The 16,706-nt window shown below is 41.1% G+C and overlaps 1 protein-coding gene across 2 annotated transcripts in view; it reads right to left on the minus strand.

The window, feature by feature from the left end:
- Positions 1-16,706, minus strand: part of RGSL1 (regulator of G protein signaling like 1) — a 118,007-nt gene that overhangs the window by 6,960 nt on the left and 94,341 nt on the right. For both annotated transcript variants that reach the window (XM_055378023.2, XM_031015564.3), the window contains 4 exons: positions 5,614-5,752; positions 5,245-5,369; positions 2,859-2,968; positions 535-621 (listed from right to left, as the gene is read on the minus strand). In XM_055378023.2, the coding sequence (XP_055233998.2) occupies positions 535-621; positions 2,859-2,968; positions 5,245-5,369; positions 5,614-5,752 (461 nt within the window). The remainder of the gene's footprint in view (positions 1-534; positions 622-2,858; positions 2,969-5,244; positions 5,370-5,613; positions 5,753-16,706) is intronic.

A 16,706-nucleotide genomic window follows, 5' to 3' on the forward strand; every position in this document is an offset into this window, starting at 1 on the left:
GGTTGACTCCTTGAGACTGAAGATGGGGAAGAAAAAGAATATAATATGGCCTCAGTATGCGAGGTTAGAACTGCAGGTTTTGTGACAGGGAAGAGACTCATAGCAGGAGCCTCCAGGAAGCAGGAGGTATGAAATGGTGTGTTCAAACCAGCAGTTGGTCTCAGTGTGAGGGGGAAGTAACAGTTAGGACATTGTTATAGTCTCTTAAAAAACATCATACGTCATGCCTGGAAATGAGAAGAGGAGTCAGCAGAGATATAGAGAAGCTTAAGGTACCTGCCTTCCCGGGGTTACAAAAACCAAGAAGACAGGATTATTTAGATGAGAGTCGCTCACAGAGCCATGGAAGGAGGTCAGGAGACTACATTTTCACCTCCTCTCTGCCACTCACAAGCTATGTGATCTTCAGCAAGTTACTTCACATTTTGGGGGTCTCAGTCTCCTTATTGTCAATAAGGGGATTGGCCAAACTGGTTTTAAAGTCCCCCTCTGATTGAGTAGCAAACTATCAGTGGGGATCCAATTCCAACTCACAATTTTGAGCTGAACTTATTGCTTCCCGTTGAGGCTGCAACCACTCAATACCTCTGAGCAAGGTGAACCTTAAGATGGCATTGTCTCCTGGGGAAGGACAAAAACAAGCATTAAAAACACCTGCAACAACTCCTACTGAAATAAATCTCTCTAAGTAAGCAATAAAGCTCTTGTTTAACACACTTAGATTACAAAATGTTAATGATAAAACATTATCTAAATCTAAACCTTTGCATGTGAGATGCTATGGTTTGAATGTTGCCTCCAAAACTCATGTTGAAATTTAATTGCCACAGAGATGGTATTAAGAGGCAAGACCTTTAAAAGGTGATGAGACTGGCCAGGCACAGTGGCTCATGCCTGTAATCCCAGCAGTTTGGGAGGCTGAGGCGAGTGGATCACCTGAGGTCAGGAGTTTGAGACCAGCCTGACCAACGTGGCAAAACCTCATCTCTATTAAAAATATAAAATTAGCTGGGCATGGTGGTGTTCACCTGTAATTCCAGCTACTTGAGAGGCTGAGGCAGGAGAATCACTTGAACCCAGGAGGCGGAGGGTGTGGTGAGCCAAGATCATGCCATTGCACTCCATTGCCAGCCTGGGCAGCAAGAGCAAAACTCCATCTTGAAAAAAAGAAAGGTGATGAAGCCATGAGGGGTCTGCCCTCATGAATGGATTATTGCCATTATCATGGGAGTGGGTTTGTTATAAAGGTGAGTTCAGCTGTCTCTTATTCTCTCTCACACTCTCTTGCCCTTCTGCCTTCCACCATAGGGTGATGCAGCGTAAAGCCCTTTGCCAGATGTTAGTGTCATGCTCTTGGACTTCCCAGTCCCCTGAATCATGAGCCAAATACATTCCTTTCTTTATGAATTACCCAATATGAGGTATTTTGTTTTAGTAACACAAAATGGGCTGAGACATGAGATCAGGGATGTGAGGCTGAGAGAGGGGAGCACCATGCTCAAGGTCTCACAGCTTGTATATTATGACTCTCTGATGCTGTTCCCAGATTCACAGACCTGTTTTCTTTGGTTTTCAGAACTTTCCCCTGAAAGACACCCAGCCTTGTCCTCACCAGCCACTGCCCTGTTCACCAACCTCTTCCTTGTTAAAATTCCCTTTTGCACAGGGTGCGTTGGCTTACACCTGTAATCCCAGCACTTTGGGACGCTGAGGCGGGCGGATCACAAGGTCAGGTATCAAGACCATTCTGGCTAACATGGTGAAACCCCTGTCTCTACTAAAAATACAAAAAATTAGCTGGGCACAGTGGCAGGTGCCTGTAGTCCCAGCTACCCGGGAGGCTGAGGCAGGAGAATGGCGTTAACCCAGGAGGTGGAGCTTGCAGTGAGCCGAGATTGCGCCCCTGCACTCCAGCCTGGGCCACAGAGCGAGACTCCCTCTCAAAAAAAAAAAATTACCTTTTGCTCAAGTACCAATCACAGCTGTATGACAGAGATACATTCTGAGAAATGTGTCATTACGTGATTTTGTGGTTGTGTGAATATCATAGAATGTACTTACACAAACCAAATGGCAGAGCCCACTACACACTCAGGCTTTATGGAAGAACCTATTGCTGCTAGGCTACAAACCTATACAGCATGCTACTGTACTGAATGCTGTTGCAATTGTGACACCATGGTATCTGTGCGTCTAAACATATCTAAACATAGAAAAAGCGCAGTAAAAATACAGTGTTATAATTTTATGAGACTACCATTGTATATATGGTTTATTATTGACTGAAACATCATTATGTGGTGCATGGCTGTGCGTGTGTGTAGATATATATATGTATGCATATTTACTTATTTTTTATGAATTTGTACATAAGTAAATATGTGTATGCTTTTATATATCTGTTTTACATATATATGTCTGCTTTCATAAAAATTATATATGCATAAAACACATTTATCACATTAAAACTATATATATGCAGTTTTTAATGTTGTCATCGCTATAAAATAAATGCTTTCTTAATGGGAGGGTTTAATGGAGATAGAGCAGGGGGCTTCTTAAGCAGCAGAAAAGCAGATCATCCTCTCCATGTACCCTCAACATAGACTGTAACCAGCATGCACAGAGGCGTCCTGGAGTTATTGCTAGGGAGAGGTACCCTCTGCTAGCACTGCTAGTGACAGGTAATTCATGCTTTACCCTGAGTGCTCTGTCTCCCTGAGGGCCAACTAAATGAGCTGTCCCGGCTCCAGCAAACACCCTCAAGGAAGTCTTGAATTTGGCCCCTTGGGCCCTTGCTTTCTCTTCGCAAGTCTTGGTTGCTGGAGAATGGGGCTGTGAGTCGTGGTGGAACTTACCTCCACTCGAGAAAGGATACTTGTCCGTAGATTTAGGAGGGCTTTTTCTGTCCTTGAACTTCTTCCCCCTATACTGTAAGTAAGAGTGGGTCGCCTTCCAGAAACAAAACCTGTGGGAAGAATGGCTTCTGGTCATAGGAGGGAACCCCCAGTGGAGGGGGCTGGAGCACCGAGCACAGGGGAAACAGGGCCGGGCCAGTCCTCAGAGAATGTGGGTGTCCAACAGAGAAGAGGAAAGCATCCTGGCCTCGGGGTTCTACCTGCCAGTGGCCTTTGTTCTGAGGCCTCCACTTTGTCCAGAACTGGCTCCAGCGTGGGCCTGGCATGGGCAGTTTGTTGGGGCTTCTTTCTGGAACCATCAGTGAATGGAGCCTGTAAAGGGCCTGCTATCCTGAGGCCTGGGGTGAGGTTAACCCCTCGGGTGCACCCCAGCATCAGACTCTGACATCCCTATCTAACTCCACCTGGTATGGCCAGAGTGTCCGAAGGGCTTTTGCTCAGGTCCTAATCCTAGTTTCCACCCTGCCACTTACTGAAAGCCTTGACCACCTCACTCTATTCCCAGCGGGCCCTTCCCTGGAATAGACCTGGTTTCTCATGTGAACTCAGATTTATGTACTCTTTATGACCTTTATGTTCTCTAGAAGCCTGTGCAATACTCCTCATCATCTCTTCCTTCCTGACCCCAAGCCCCTTGTTATCCCTACCTTCAACCAGTCCTTGGATTGGATCCCTTGGAGGTCAATCTTGGCTAAGACTGAATTTATTGTCTATGGCACTTTGGATCTGGTGGTTTTGCCTGCTGCCCTCCTCCCCTCTCCTTGAGGGACAGTCTGTTCTATCTCAATAGGCTTTTCCCATTTCACTTGCTGAACTGGGTCTCCTTCCCCAGTGGACCTCCCAGTATGCCGCACATGCATTATTTATGGTGATGAGAGACCAAGAGACCTGGTTTCTAATGCTGGTTTTACCACTTACCAAGTGATTCTAGGCAAGTCCCTCAACAACTCTGAACCTCAGTCTCCTCATCTGTAAAACAGGGATAATAATACTCCTCCCCACCCACTGCGTAGGGTTGTGGAGAGGTTCGTTTAAGATAATATATGTAAACACAGTTTGCATAACATAAATTTCTTTGTAAGTATGTAGGAAAGTAAGTAAAGAAACTGCAGGAGGAACAGGAATCCAAAGCCTCCCTAAAGCATGTCTCATTTTTCTAAGCACATGGGAGACAGCTAAACACTGGCTCATTCAAGAGAAGCATATATTTCCCAGAGGTTCCCAATCCCTCCAAAAGTCTCTGGGTGAATATCTATTTAGTCCCTGCTAGGAGACCTAGAGTTAAGTTCTAGACAACATTTGATGTTCAAAAGGTTAAATTGCTTGTCTTGAACTTAGATTTTTGTACTTCTCTTGGTTCTGTATTAAATAGTTTATTATCTCAAGGATTTTAAAATAAAGGTGAGAGATTGGTAAGCAATTTCACACTTCTATTTTAATAAAGTAACTTTTTTTTTTTTGGTGGAAGATGGGAACTTCTAAGAGTCCAAGTCACATGATAATCTAAGTGTCCTGATTAGCTTTGTCTGGGAACATTTCAGCCAGGTGTCCTCCGGTCACTACCACCCAAGGCACTGCCATTCACCATGTGGAAGATATGAGCTGGAATTCTGGCAGACCACAGGAATAAATAACCAGCTGGGAAGGCTCAGGCCAAATCTCCACAGGACAGGTTAGAAACAAGTGGGCCACAGATTGCGTTTGGCCACAAAATATCTGCATATATTTTGCTTGTTTCATTTTTGGTTTTTGGCCTTCACAGGTTCTTCACCATGTTTTAGTTTTGTTAGTTGCCGTATTTGCCACTTTAACCTTGGGAGAGATGAAATACACATTTCAACGTCTAGCTCCTCTTGATAATTGGAGTATCTAGCAACTGTGCCCCCTCAGTGGTAATTATGGGGATTTGGGCATAACAGAGCAAAACACTTCTGGCTTACTTTCTTCATGTAGCTTCTTAAGCACAAGCAGTTGTGTTAGTCTTGACAGAATTTCTCCCCAAGGGGCTGTGGTTCACTCTTACCTTCTTGTGAGAAACCCAGGCCTAAGAAAACCTCACATTCTTGCTCCAAGCAAGCATAGAAAGAGGAGGGGTGGGAAACCGGGCGTTTGGCTCTCAGTCTTACTCTGCCTTCCATCTGTGGATTCAGTGTTTGGTGTTCTGTGTGAGGGATGGAGTGAGGTGAATAGGATAAGAAAACACCACCTTAGTTCCCCCTAGAAACTGGAAACTACGAAACAGAGTGCTAGAGGAAGGCAGAAAACTCTCTCCAAACTAAGTGTGTTTTCCTGACCTAACAGTCACTGAATAAGGAGAAACAGTTACCTTTTCCAGAAGTACATAATGACGGGGAAGACAGACATGATAGCCCCATGGAAGACGCTCCGATCTAGGTAGCCCTCTGTGATGGCAGCAAGGATGGCATCCTTCTGGAACTCAGGGACATTCACCTACCCACAGAGTGGGAGCCTGTCACTGGCGGAGGCTCCATGGGAAGGCAGAAAACCTCTCCTGGCCCCCAGAACCCCATGACCACCCCCTCTCCAAAAAGCATATGGTTTTCATGGAGTTGCTAGGTAAAGGATATGTAGTTAGCCAGGACTTATGAGGTGCCTGACAATTAGCTTTCTAATTGTCCTTGTGGGGGAAATGCTTCTTGGTGAAAGGCCAGAGTGGAGTGGGAATCTTTCTTACCCTCAGCTTTGGAGGGATGTCAGAATTCAGGAAGAGTTTTTGGATAATGTTCATTTTGGACCGCATTAGGATCACATCATTCTCATTGTATGCCCGGTTGACCTGCAGCATGTGGGCTGAACTGACCAGATCATTAAATCTAAAAAAGAAATGTGAAGTAGGAAATCAGGAGAAGAAGATGAAAACAGTGACTAACAAGGCACCCAGCCTAGACTCATTTCTGGCCCAAAAAAGGCAAGGTCAGTTCTAGGCCAGGTTGTGACTTTATTCATTCAGTCATAATTCATCCACTGGCAAATACTGAGCACTTATCACAGGTCAGATAACATGTTAAGTGCCCCTTCAAGTGAATTTCTTCACCACAAATCCCCTTGTTTATCCCACCTTCCCTTCTTTACCCATTCTGGCCCTGCAGCATTGCATCTCTAATGACTTCAAGGCCTAAGGACTATCTTGCTCTTCCCTCTCCTGTGCTGACCTGAGGCAAGCCCTGAGATGCAGGCAGGTCCCACTCCTGTAGAGCACTTTAGGCAATGAGAGGAGGTTTGGACTTAATTCCAGTGGTAATGGGAAGCCAGTAGAACATTTTTTTTTTTTTTGAGACGGAGTCTCGCTCTGTATCCTAGGCTGGAGTGCGGTGGTGCTATCTCGGCTCACTGCAAACTTGGCCTCCCGGGTTCATGCCATTCTCCTGCCTCAGCCTCCTGAGTAGCTGGGACTACAGGCGTCTGCCACCACACCTGGCTAATTTTTTGTATTTTTAGTAGAGACGGGATTTCACCATGTTACCCAGGATGGTCTCGATCTCTTGACCTCGTATCCACCCACCTCGGCCTCCCCAAGTGCTGGGACTACAGGCATGAGCCACCGCGCCCTGCTGCCAGTGGAACATTTTAGGCAGGAGAATAATCTAGTCTGGTTTATGTTTTTAATAGGCTACGCTGGTTGCTATACAGAGAATAATTTGTAGAGGTCAAGCAAGGAAGAAGACGCAATGTGGTGGGAATCGGAGCAGCAGCAGGTGAGGCTATTCACTCTGACTAGTATCTCCCTTTGCTCCTCCATTACCTTCCCCTACATCCTTTATTATCTGACTAACCTCTACTCTTCCTTCAAAATTTAGCTTAGATTACCCGAGAATTTTGGGTCTCCCAAGAAACCATACCTGAGGACTTACAGTTGTCTAAATACACTTCCTATGCCTGATTCTCCCATAGCACCTATCATCCTGAGACACTTCCTAACTTTTGTTTGTGTCTTTTCTGCCATCCTCATTAGTTTGTGGGATCTTAGAAATAGAGAGCACGTCATAGTTGTTTTTTGTATATCCAATGTCAAACCCAGTGTTCAGTAAAGAGTGAGAAATCAACAAGCATCTGTGGAAATGAGCTAAATCCATCACTGGGGTGAGTAGAAGATCTCTTAACCAAACTCTTGTAACTGATGCATGAATTATCAGGTGTCTACATTTTTGAAAAACACACTGACTGATGCCCATGACATGCTGACTGCATAGATTAATGGGACACCTTTAGTACATTCTCATCTTTCTCAAACTAGTAGAAGTGAATGTGTACCAGGAGGTGTGTTGCTTCCCAAGTATCTTTCCCTATTGTAAAGATAATTAGTAACTATAATTGCTATAATTAGTAACTTGTGAAAACTGATAAAATATGAACATTAAAGAAAAGTTATTATTTCTATGAAAACAAGTTAGAATGTTTTGGAAATTCTAATGAAGGCAAGTAGCTTTTTAAAAAAGTGTTGTTGGCTGGGTGCAGTGGCTCACACCTGTAATTCCAGGACTTTGAGAGGCTGAGGCAGGCGATCATGATGTCAGGAGATTGAGACCATCCTGGCCAACATGGTGAAACCACATCCCTACTAAAAATACAAAAATTAGCTGGGCGTGGTGGCATGTGCCTGCAGTCCCAGCTACTTGGGAGGCTGAGGCAAGAGAATCACTTGAACTCAGGAGGTGGAGGTTTAAGTGAGCCAAGATGGTGCCACACTCCAGCCTGGCGACAGAGTGAGACTCCGTCTCATGAAAACAAAAACAAAATACTGTTGAGTTGTTGTGGCCAGGCAGTTTAAAACATAAAAAAAAAAATGTATAAAAAGCCAGAAGGATTAAATTGCTTCACAGTAATCTTTAAATTCTGTTCCACTTTAAAGAAATAAAAATTCAAATCAGTAGACAGACACTTTAGGTTCCAAAATGTTAGCATAGAAGCAAGTTGGCTTCATTCTCCCATATGGAAACTCAAAACAAACAAATAGTACTGAGATTATTACCAGCACTATCTCAGAACTCAAATATAATGAGACAGAGGAGAAAAAAGTAAAAAGAATGAAAAGTAATCAAGACACCTACAAGATACAGAAAATTACTTCAAAAGAGCAAATCTAAAAATTATTGGTGTTCAAGAGGGAGTTGAGCAAGAGCAAGGAAAAGAAAACTTATTCAAAACAATAACAGAAAACATTCTAAAACTTGACAAAGACATACATGTTTAGGTACAGGAAGGCCAGAGAACATTAAATAAATTCGACCCAAATAAGACTACCCGAAGTATTATAGTAATCAACTCTTAAAGGTCGAGGACAGAGAGAGAATCCTAAAAGCAGAAAAAGAAGAAAATAACATATAAAGAAGCTCCAATTCACCTGGCAACAGACTTCTCAATGGAAACCATAAAGTCCAGGAAAATTTGAGAAAGCATTTTCAAAGTGCAAAAAAAAAAAAAAAACAAAAAAAAAACCCCACCATCCAAGAGTACTGTATCTAGCAAAGCTATCCTTCAACTATGAAGGAGAGAGAGCCTTTCCTAGACAAACAAAAGCTGAGAGAATTCATGACCAACAGACATGTCTTACAAGAAATGCTAAAGAGAGTTCTTTATTCTGAAAGAAAATGACACTAACATGCAAGAAGGAAGCCTTTGAAGGTATAAAACTCATTGGTAAAAGTGAGTGCACAGACCAATCCAGAATACTCTAATATAGTAATTGTGGTGTGCAATTCACTCATAACTCTAGTATGAAGCCTAAAAGACAAATTTGTCAGAAGGAACAATAGCTAAAGCAATCTGATAAGAGATAAGCAATATAAAATATGCAAATTGAGAAAAAATGTCCAAATATTAAGAGGATGGAGTTAAAGTGTAGAGATTCATTTTAGTTTTTTCTTTGTTTCTATTCTTTTCTTTGTGATGTAAGATAAGCTGCCATCTCTTTAAAATAATTTGTTATATCCACAAAATATTTTGGTAAGCCTCATAGTAAACACAATGCAGAAACCTATAATAGTTACACTAAAAATAAAAAGCAATGAATTAAAATACAGTACCAGAGAAAATTACTTAATCACAAAGGAATACAGTAAGAAAGGAAGAGAGGAGTTCAAAAACAACCAGAAAACAAGCAACAAAATAGCATTAGTAAGTTCTTACTTATTAATAAGAATGTTGACTGCAAATAGACTCAATTCTCTAATTAAAAGACATATAGTGGCTGAATGGATAAAGAAACAAGACCCAACTACATGCTACCTACAAGAAACCCACTTCAGCTATAAAAACACACATAGACTAAAAGTGAAGGGATAGAAAAAGATATTCTATGTGAGTAGAAACCAAAAAAAGAGCTGGGATAGCTATAGTTATATCAGATAAAATAGGCTACCAGTTGAAGACTCTAAAAAGAGACATAGTCATTATATAATGACAAAGGGGTCAATTCAGTAAGAGGATATAACAATTATAAATATCGATGCATCCAACATGAGAGCACCCAAGTATATAAAGCAAATATTAAAAGATCTAAAGGGAGAAAAAGGTTGCAATACAATAAAAGCAGGAAATTTCAATACCCCACTCTTAGTAATGGACCGATCATCCAGATAGAAAATCAACAACAACAAAAAATTGCAGTTAAACTACACACCACACCAAATAGGCCTAACTGACATTTACAGAACATTTCACCCAACTGCTACAGAATATACAATCTTTTCATCAGCACATGGAACATTCTTCAAAATAGACCACAAAACAAGTCTCAACAAATTTCCAAAAGTAGAAATAAAATCAAGAATCCTATCTGACCATGATGGAAAAAAACTAGAAATCAATACCAAGCAGAGCCTTGGAAACAGTTTCCTACAGTATATGGAAATTAAACAACATGCTCCTGAATGACCAATGGGTCAGTGAAGAAATAAAGGAGAAAATTTAAAAATTCCTTGAAACAAATGAAGATGGAAATACAACATTCCAAAATCTATGGGCTACAACAAAAGCAGTACTAAGAGGAAAGTTTAGAAAATAAATACTTACATCAAAAAAGTAGAAAGACTTCAAATAAACAACCTAATGTTGCCCTCAAGGAACTAAAAAACAAGAACAAACCAAACCCAAATTAGTAGAAAGAATAAAATATTAATAATACCAGAGCAGAAATAAATGAAATTAAGACTAAAAAATACAGAAGATTAATGAAACAAAAAGTTAGTTTTCTAAAAATATAAACAAAATCATTAAGCCTTTAGCTAGACTGATAAAGGCAGAGAGAAGACCCAAATAAATAAAATCAGAAACAAAAAAGAGACATAGTCATCAGAGATTATGACGTACAACTATACACCAACAAATTGGAAATCCTAGAAGAAATGAATAAATTCTTGGACACATAAAACCTACCAGGTTGAATCATGAGGACATAGAAAACTCAAATGAACAGATAACGAGTAACAAGATTGAAGCCATAATAAGTTTCCTGTCAAAGAAAATGCCAGGACCTGATGGCATTAATTCTACCAAAAATTTAAATAAAAACTAACATTACTTCTGCTAAAACTCTTAAAAAATTCAAAAGGGAGAATACTAAAAACTCATTCTACAAGGCCAACATTGACCCAATACCAAAACCAGAGAAGGATGCAGCAAAAAAAGAAAACTACAGGCCAATATCACTGATGAACACAGATGCAAAAAGCCTCAACAAAATACCAGCAAACCAAATTCAACAACACATTGAAAAGATCATTCACCGTGATCTAATGGGATTCATCCCAGGAATACAAGGATGATTCAACATACGCAAATCAATAAACATGATATATCACATTAACAGAATCAAGAATAAGAGTCATATGATCATTTCAATAGATGATGAAGCATTCAATAAAATTCAACATCTCTTTATGGTAAAAACCATCATCAAATTGGGTATGGAAGAAATATACCTCAAAATAATAAATGCAAATATATGATAAACCCACAGCTAACATCATATAGAATGGGGAAAAATTGAAAGTTTTTCCTCTAAGATCTGGAAGAAGTCAAGGATGCCCACTCTCACTACTCTTATTCAATATAGTAGTGGAAGTTCTAGCCAGAACAATTAGGCAAGAGAAAGAAATAAAGGGCATTCAAACTGGAAAGGAAGAAGTCAAATTAGCCTTGTTCACAGCTGACATAATCTTATCTTTAGAAAAACCTAAAGACTTCACCAACAGCCTATTAGAACTCAGACATTCAGTAAAGTTGCAGAATAAAAAATCAACATGTGAAAATCAGAAGCATTTATAAACACCAACAATGAACAATCTGAAAAAGAAATCAAGAAAGCAATCTCACTGACAATAGCTACAAAAAGCATAAAATACCTAGGAATTAACTTAAACACAGAACTGAAAAATATATACAAGGAAAATACTGATGAAAAAATTGAAGAAGACACACACAATTGAAGTATATTCCATGCTCATGGATTGGAAAACATAATGTTATTAAAATGTCTACACTAACCAAAGAAATTTATAGATTGAGTGCAATCCCTATCAAAATACCAATGGCATTCTTCACAGAAATAGAAAAAAAATCCTAAAATTTACGTGGAACCACAAAAGACCCTGAATAGTCAAAGCAATCCTGACCAAAAAGAACAAAGCTGGAGGCATCACTCTAGCTGACTTCAAAATATACTACAAAGCTATAGTAACTAAATCAGCATGGTGCTGGCATAAAAATAGACACATAGACCTGTGGAACAGAACAGACAATTCAGATATAAATCCATGCCTTTGCAGCCAACACACTTTTGACACAGGTGCCAAGAATGCACAATGGGGGAAAGGACCGTCTCTTCAATAAATGGTGATAGGAAAACTGAATGTCCATATGCAGCAGAATGAAACCAGACACCTATCTCTCACCACATACAAAAATCAAATAAAAATGTACTAAAGGCTTAAATCTAAAACTCTGAAGCTACTGGAAGAAAACATTGGGGAAACATGGCAGGACATTGGTTTGGGCAAAGGTTTTTGTGTAAGAAGCATAGGGAGCCAAAGCAGAAACACACAAATGGATCACATCAAGCTAAAAAGCTTCTGCACAGCAAAGGGAACAATCAACAAAGTAAAGAGACAACCCTCAGAATGGGAGAGAATATTTGCAAACTATCCATCTGACAAGAGATTAATAACCAGAATATATAAGGAGCTCAAACATCTCCATAACAAAAAACCCAAATAATCTGATTTTTTAAAATGCAAAAGATCTGAATAGACATTTCTCAAAGGAAGATATACAAATGCCCAAAAGGTATATGAAAAACTGCTAAGATCACAAATCATGAGAGAAATGCAAGTCAAAACCACAACGAGATATCATCTTACCCTAGTTAAAGTGGCTATTATCAAAAAGACAGGGAATAACAGATGCTGGTGAGCATGTGTAAAAAGGGGAAACCTTGTACCTGGTTGGTGGCAACGTAAATTAGTATAGCCACTGTGGAAAACAGTATGGAGCTTCCTCAAAAAGCTAAAAGTAGAACTACCATGTCATCCAGCAATCCTAATACTGGGTATATATCCAAAGGAAAGAAAATGAGTATGTTGAAGAGATATTTGCACTCCCATGTTTATTGTAGCGCTATTCACAATAGCTGGAATATGGAATCAACCTAAGTGCCCATCAGTGGATGAATGGTTAAAGAAATGTGGTGTAGGGGAGGAGAGCCAAGATGGCCGAATAGGAACAGCTCCGGTCTACAGCTCCCAGCGTGAGCGACGCAGAAGACGGGTGATTTCTGCATTTCCATCTGAGGTACTGGGTTCATCTCACTAGGGAGTGCCAGACAGTGGGCGCAGCCCAGTGGGTGCGCGCACCGTGCGTGAGCCGAAGCAGGGCGAGGCATTGCCTCACCTGGGAAGCGCAAGGGGTCAGGGAGTTCCCTTTCTGAGTCAAAGAAAGGGGTGACGGACGCACCTGGAAAATCGGGTCACTCCCACCCGAATATTGCGCTTTTCAGACCGGCTTAAAAAATGGCGCACCACGAGACTATATCCCACACCTGACTCGGAGGGTCCTACGCCCACGGAATCTCGCTGATTGCTAGCACAGCAGTCTGAGATCAAACTGCAAGGCGGCAGCGAGGCTGGGGGAGGGGCGCCCGCCATTGCCCAGGCTTGATTAGGTAAACAAAGCAGCCGGGAAGCTCGAACTGGGTGAAGCCCACCACAGCTCAAGGAGGCTTGCCTGCCTCTGTAGGCTCCACCTCTGGGGGCAGGGCACAGACAAACAAAAAGACAGCAGTAACCTCTGCAGACTTAAATGTCCCTGTCTGACAGCTTTGAAGAGAGCAGTGGTTCTCCCAGCACGCAGCTGGAGATCTGAGAACGGGCAGACTGCCTCCTCAAGTGGGTCCCTGACCCCTGACCCCCGAGCAGCCTAACTGGGAGGCACCCCCCAGCAGGGGCACACTGACACCTCACACGGCAGGGTATTCCAACAGACCTGCAGCTGAGGGTCCTGTCTGTTAGAAGGAAAACTAACAAACAGAAAGGACATCCACACTGAAAACCCATCTGTACATCACCATCATCAAAGACCAAAAGTAGATAAAACCACAAAGATGGGGAAAAAACAGAACAGAAAAACCGGAAACTCTAAAACGCAGAGCACCTCTCCTCCTCCAAAGGAACGCAGTCCCTCACCAGCAACGGAACAAAGCTGGATGGAGAATGAGTTTGACGAGCTGAGAGAAGAAGGCTTCAGACGATCAAATTACTCTGAGCTACGGGAGGACATTCAAACCAAAGGCAAAGAAGTTGAAAACTTTGAAAAAAATTTAGAAGAATGTATAACTAGAATAACCAATACAGAGAAGTGCTTAAAGGAGCTGATGGAGCTGAAAACCAAGGCTCGAGAACTATGTGAAGAATGCAGAAGCCTCAGGAGCCGATGCGATCAACTGGAAGAAAGGGTATCAGCAATGGAAGATGAAATGAATGAAATGAAGCGAGAAGGGAAGTCTAGAGAAAAAAGAATAAAAAGAAATGAGCAAAGCCTCCAAGAAATATGGGACTATGTGAAAAGACCAAATCTACGTCTGATTGGTGTACCTGAAAGTGATGCGGAGAATGGAACCAAGTTGGAAAACACTCTGCAGGATATTATCCAGGAGAACTTCCCCAATCTAGCAAGGCAGGCCAACATTCAGATTCAGGAAATGCAGAGAACGCCACAAAGATACTCCTCGAGAAGAGCAACTCCAAGACACATAATTGTCAGATTCACCAAAGTTGAAATGAAGGAAAAAATGTTAAGGGCAGCCAGAGAGAAAGGTCGGGTTACCCTCAAAGGGAAGCCCATCAGACTAACAGCGGATTTCTCGGCAGAAACCCTACAAGCCAGAAGAGAGTGGGGGCCAATATTCAACATTCTTAAAGAAAAGAATTTTCAACCCAGAATTTCATATCCAGCCAAACTAAGCTTCATAAGTGAAGGAGGAATAAAATACTTTACAGACAAGCAAATGCTGAGAGATTTTGTCACCACCAGGCCTGCCCTAAAAGAGCTCCTGAAGGAAGCGCTAAACATGGAAAGGAACAACCGGTACCAGCCGCTGCAAAATCATGCCAAAATGTAAAGACCATTGAGACTAGGAAGAAACTGCATCAACTAATGAGCAAAATCACCAGCTAACATCATAATGACAGGATCAAATTCACACATAACAATATTAACTTTAAATGTAAATGGACTAAATTCTCCAATTAAAAGACACAGACTGGCAAGTTGGATAAAGAGTCAAGACCCATCAGTATGCTGTATTCAGGAAACCCATCTCACGTGCAGAGACACACATAGGCTCAAAATAAAAGAATGGAGGAAGATCTACCAAGCAAATGGAAAACAAAAAAAGGCAGGGGTTGCAATCCTAGTCTCTGACAAAACAGACTTTAAACCAACAAAGATCAAAAGAGACAAAGAAGGCCATTACATAATGGTAAAAGGATCAATTCAACAAGAGGAGCTAACTATCCTAAATATATATGCACCCAATACAGGAGCATCCAGATTCATAAAGCAAGTCCTGAGTGACCTACAAAGAGACTTAGACTCCCACACATTAATAATGGGAGACTTTAACACCCCACTGTCAACATTAGACAGATCAACGAGACAGAAAGTCAACAAGGATACCCAGGAATTGAACTCAGCTCTGCACCAAGTGGACCTAATAGACATCTACAGAACTCTCCACCCCAAATCAACAGAATATACATTTTTTTCAGCACCACACCACACCTATTCCAAAATTGACCACATAGTTGGAAATAAAGCTCTCCTCAGCAAATGTAAAAGAACAGAAATTATAACAAACTATCTCTCAGACCACAGTGCAATCAAACTAGAACTCAGGATTAAAAATCTCACTCAAAGCCGCTCAACTACATGGAAACTGAACAACCTGCTCCTGAATGACTACTGGGTACATAACGAAATGAAGGCAGAAATAAAGATGTTCTTTGAAACCAACGAGAACAAAGACACAACATACCAGAATCTCTGGGATGCATTCAAAGCAGTGTGTAGAGGGAAATTTATAGCACTAAATGCCCACAAGAGAAAGCAGGAAAGATCCAAAATTGACACCCTAACATCACAATTAAAAGAACTAGAAAAGCAAGAGCAAACACATTCAAAAGCTAGCAGAAGGCAAGAAATAACTAAAATCAGAGCAGAACTGAAGGAAATAGAGACACAAAAAACCCTTCAAAAAATCAATGAATCCAGGAGCTGGTTTTTTGAAAGGATCAACAAAATTGATAGACCGCTAGCAAGACTAATAAAGAAAAAAAGAGAGAAGAATCAAATAGACACAATAAAAAATGATAATGGGGATATCACCACCGATCCCACAGAAATACAAACTACCATCAGAGAATACTACAAACACCTCTACGCAAATAAACTAGAAAATCTAGAAGAAATGGATACATTCCTTGACACATACACTCTCCCAAGACTAAACCAGGAAGAAGTTGAATCTCTGAATAGACCAATAACAGGAGCTGAAATTGTGGCAATAATCAATAGTTTACCAACCAAAAAGAGTCCAGGACCAGATGGATTCACAGCCGAATTCTACCAGAGGTACAAGGAGGAACTGGTACCATTCCTTCTGAAACTATTCCAATCAATAGAAGAAGAGGGAATCCTCCCTAACTCATTTTATGAGGCCAGCATCATTCTGATACCAAAGCCGGGCAGAGACACAACCAAAAAAGAGAATTTTAGACCAATATCCTTGATGAACATTGATGCAAAAATCCTCAATAAAATACTGGCAAACCGAATCCAGCAGCACATCAAAAAGCTTATCCACCATGATCAAGTGGGCTTCATCCCCGGGATGCAAGGCTGGTTCAATATACGCAAATCAATAAATGTAATCCAGCATATAAACAGAGCCAAAGACAAAAACCACATGATTATCTCAATAGATGCAGAAAAAGCCTTTGACAAAATTCAACAACCCTTCATGCTAAAAACTCTCAATAAATTAGGTATTGATGGGACGTATTTCAAAATAATAAGAGCTATCTATGACAAACCCACAGCAAATATCATACTGAATGGGCAAAAATTGGAAGCATTCCCTTTGAAAACTGGCACAAGACAGGGATGCCCTCTCTCACCGCTCCTATTCAACATAGTGTTGGAAGTTCTGGCCAGGGCAATCAGGCAGGAGAAGGAAATAAAGGGTATTCAATTAGGAAAAGAGGAAGTCAAATTGTC

Source organism: Gorilla gorilla, chromosome 1 (genome assembly GCF_029281585.2).
Source record: "Gorilla gorilla gorilla isolate KB3781 chromosome 1, NHGRI_mGorGor1-v2.1_pri, whole genome shotgun sequence".
NCBI classification, from domain to species: Eukaryota; Metazoa; Chordata; class Mammalia; order Primates; family Hominidae; genus Gorilla; species Gorilla gorilla.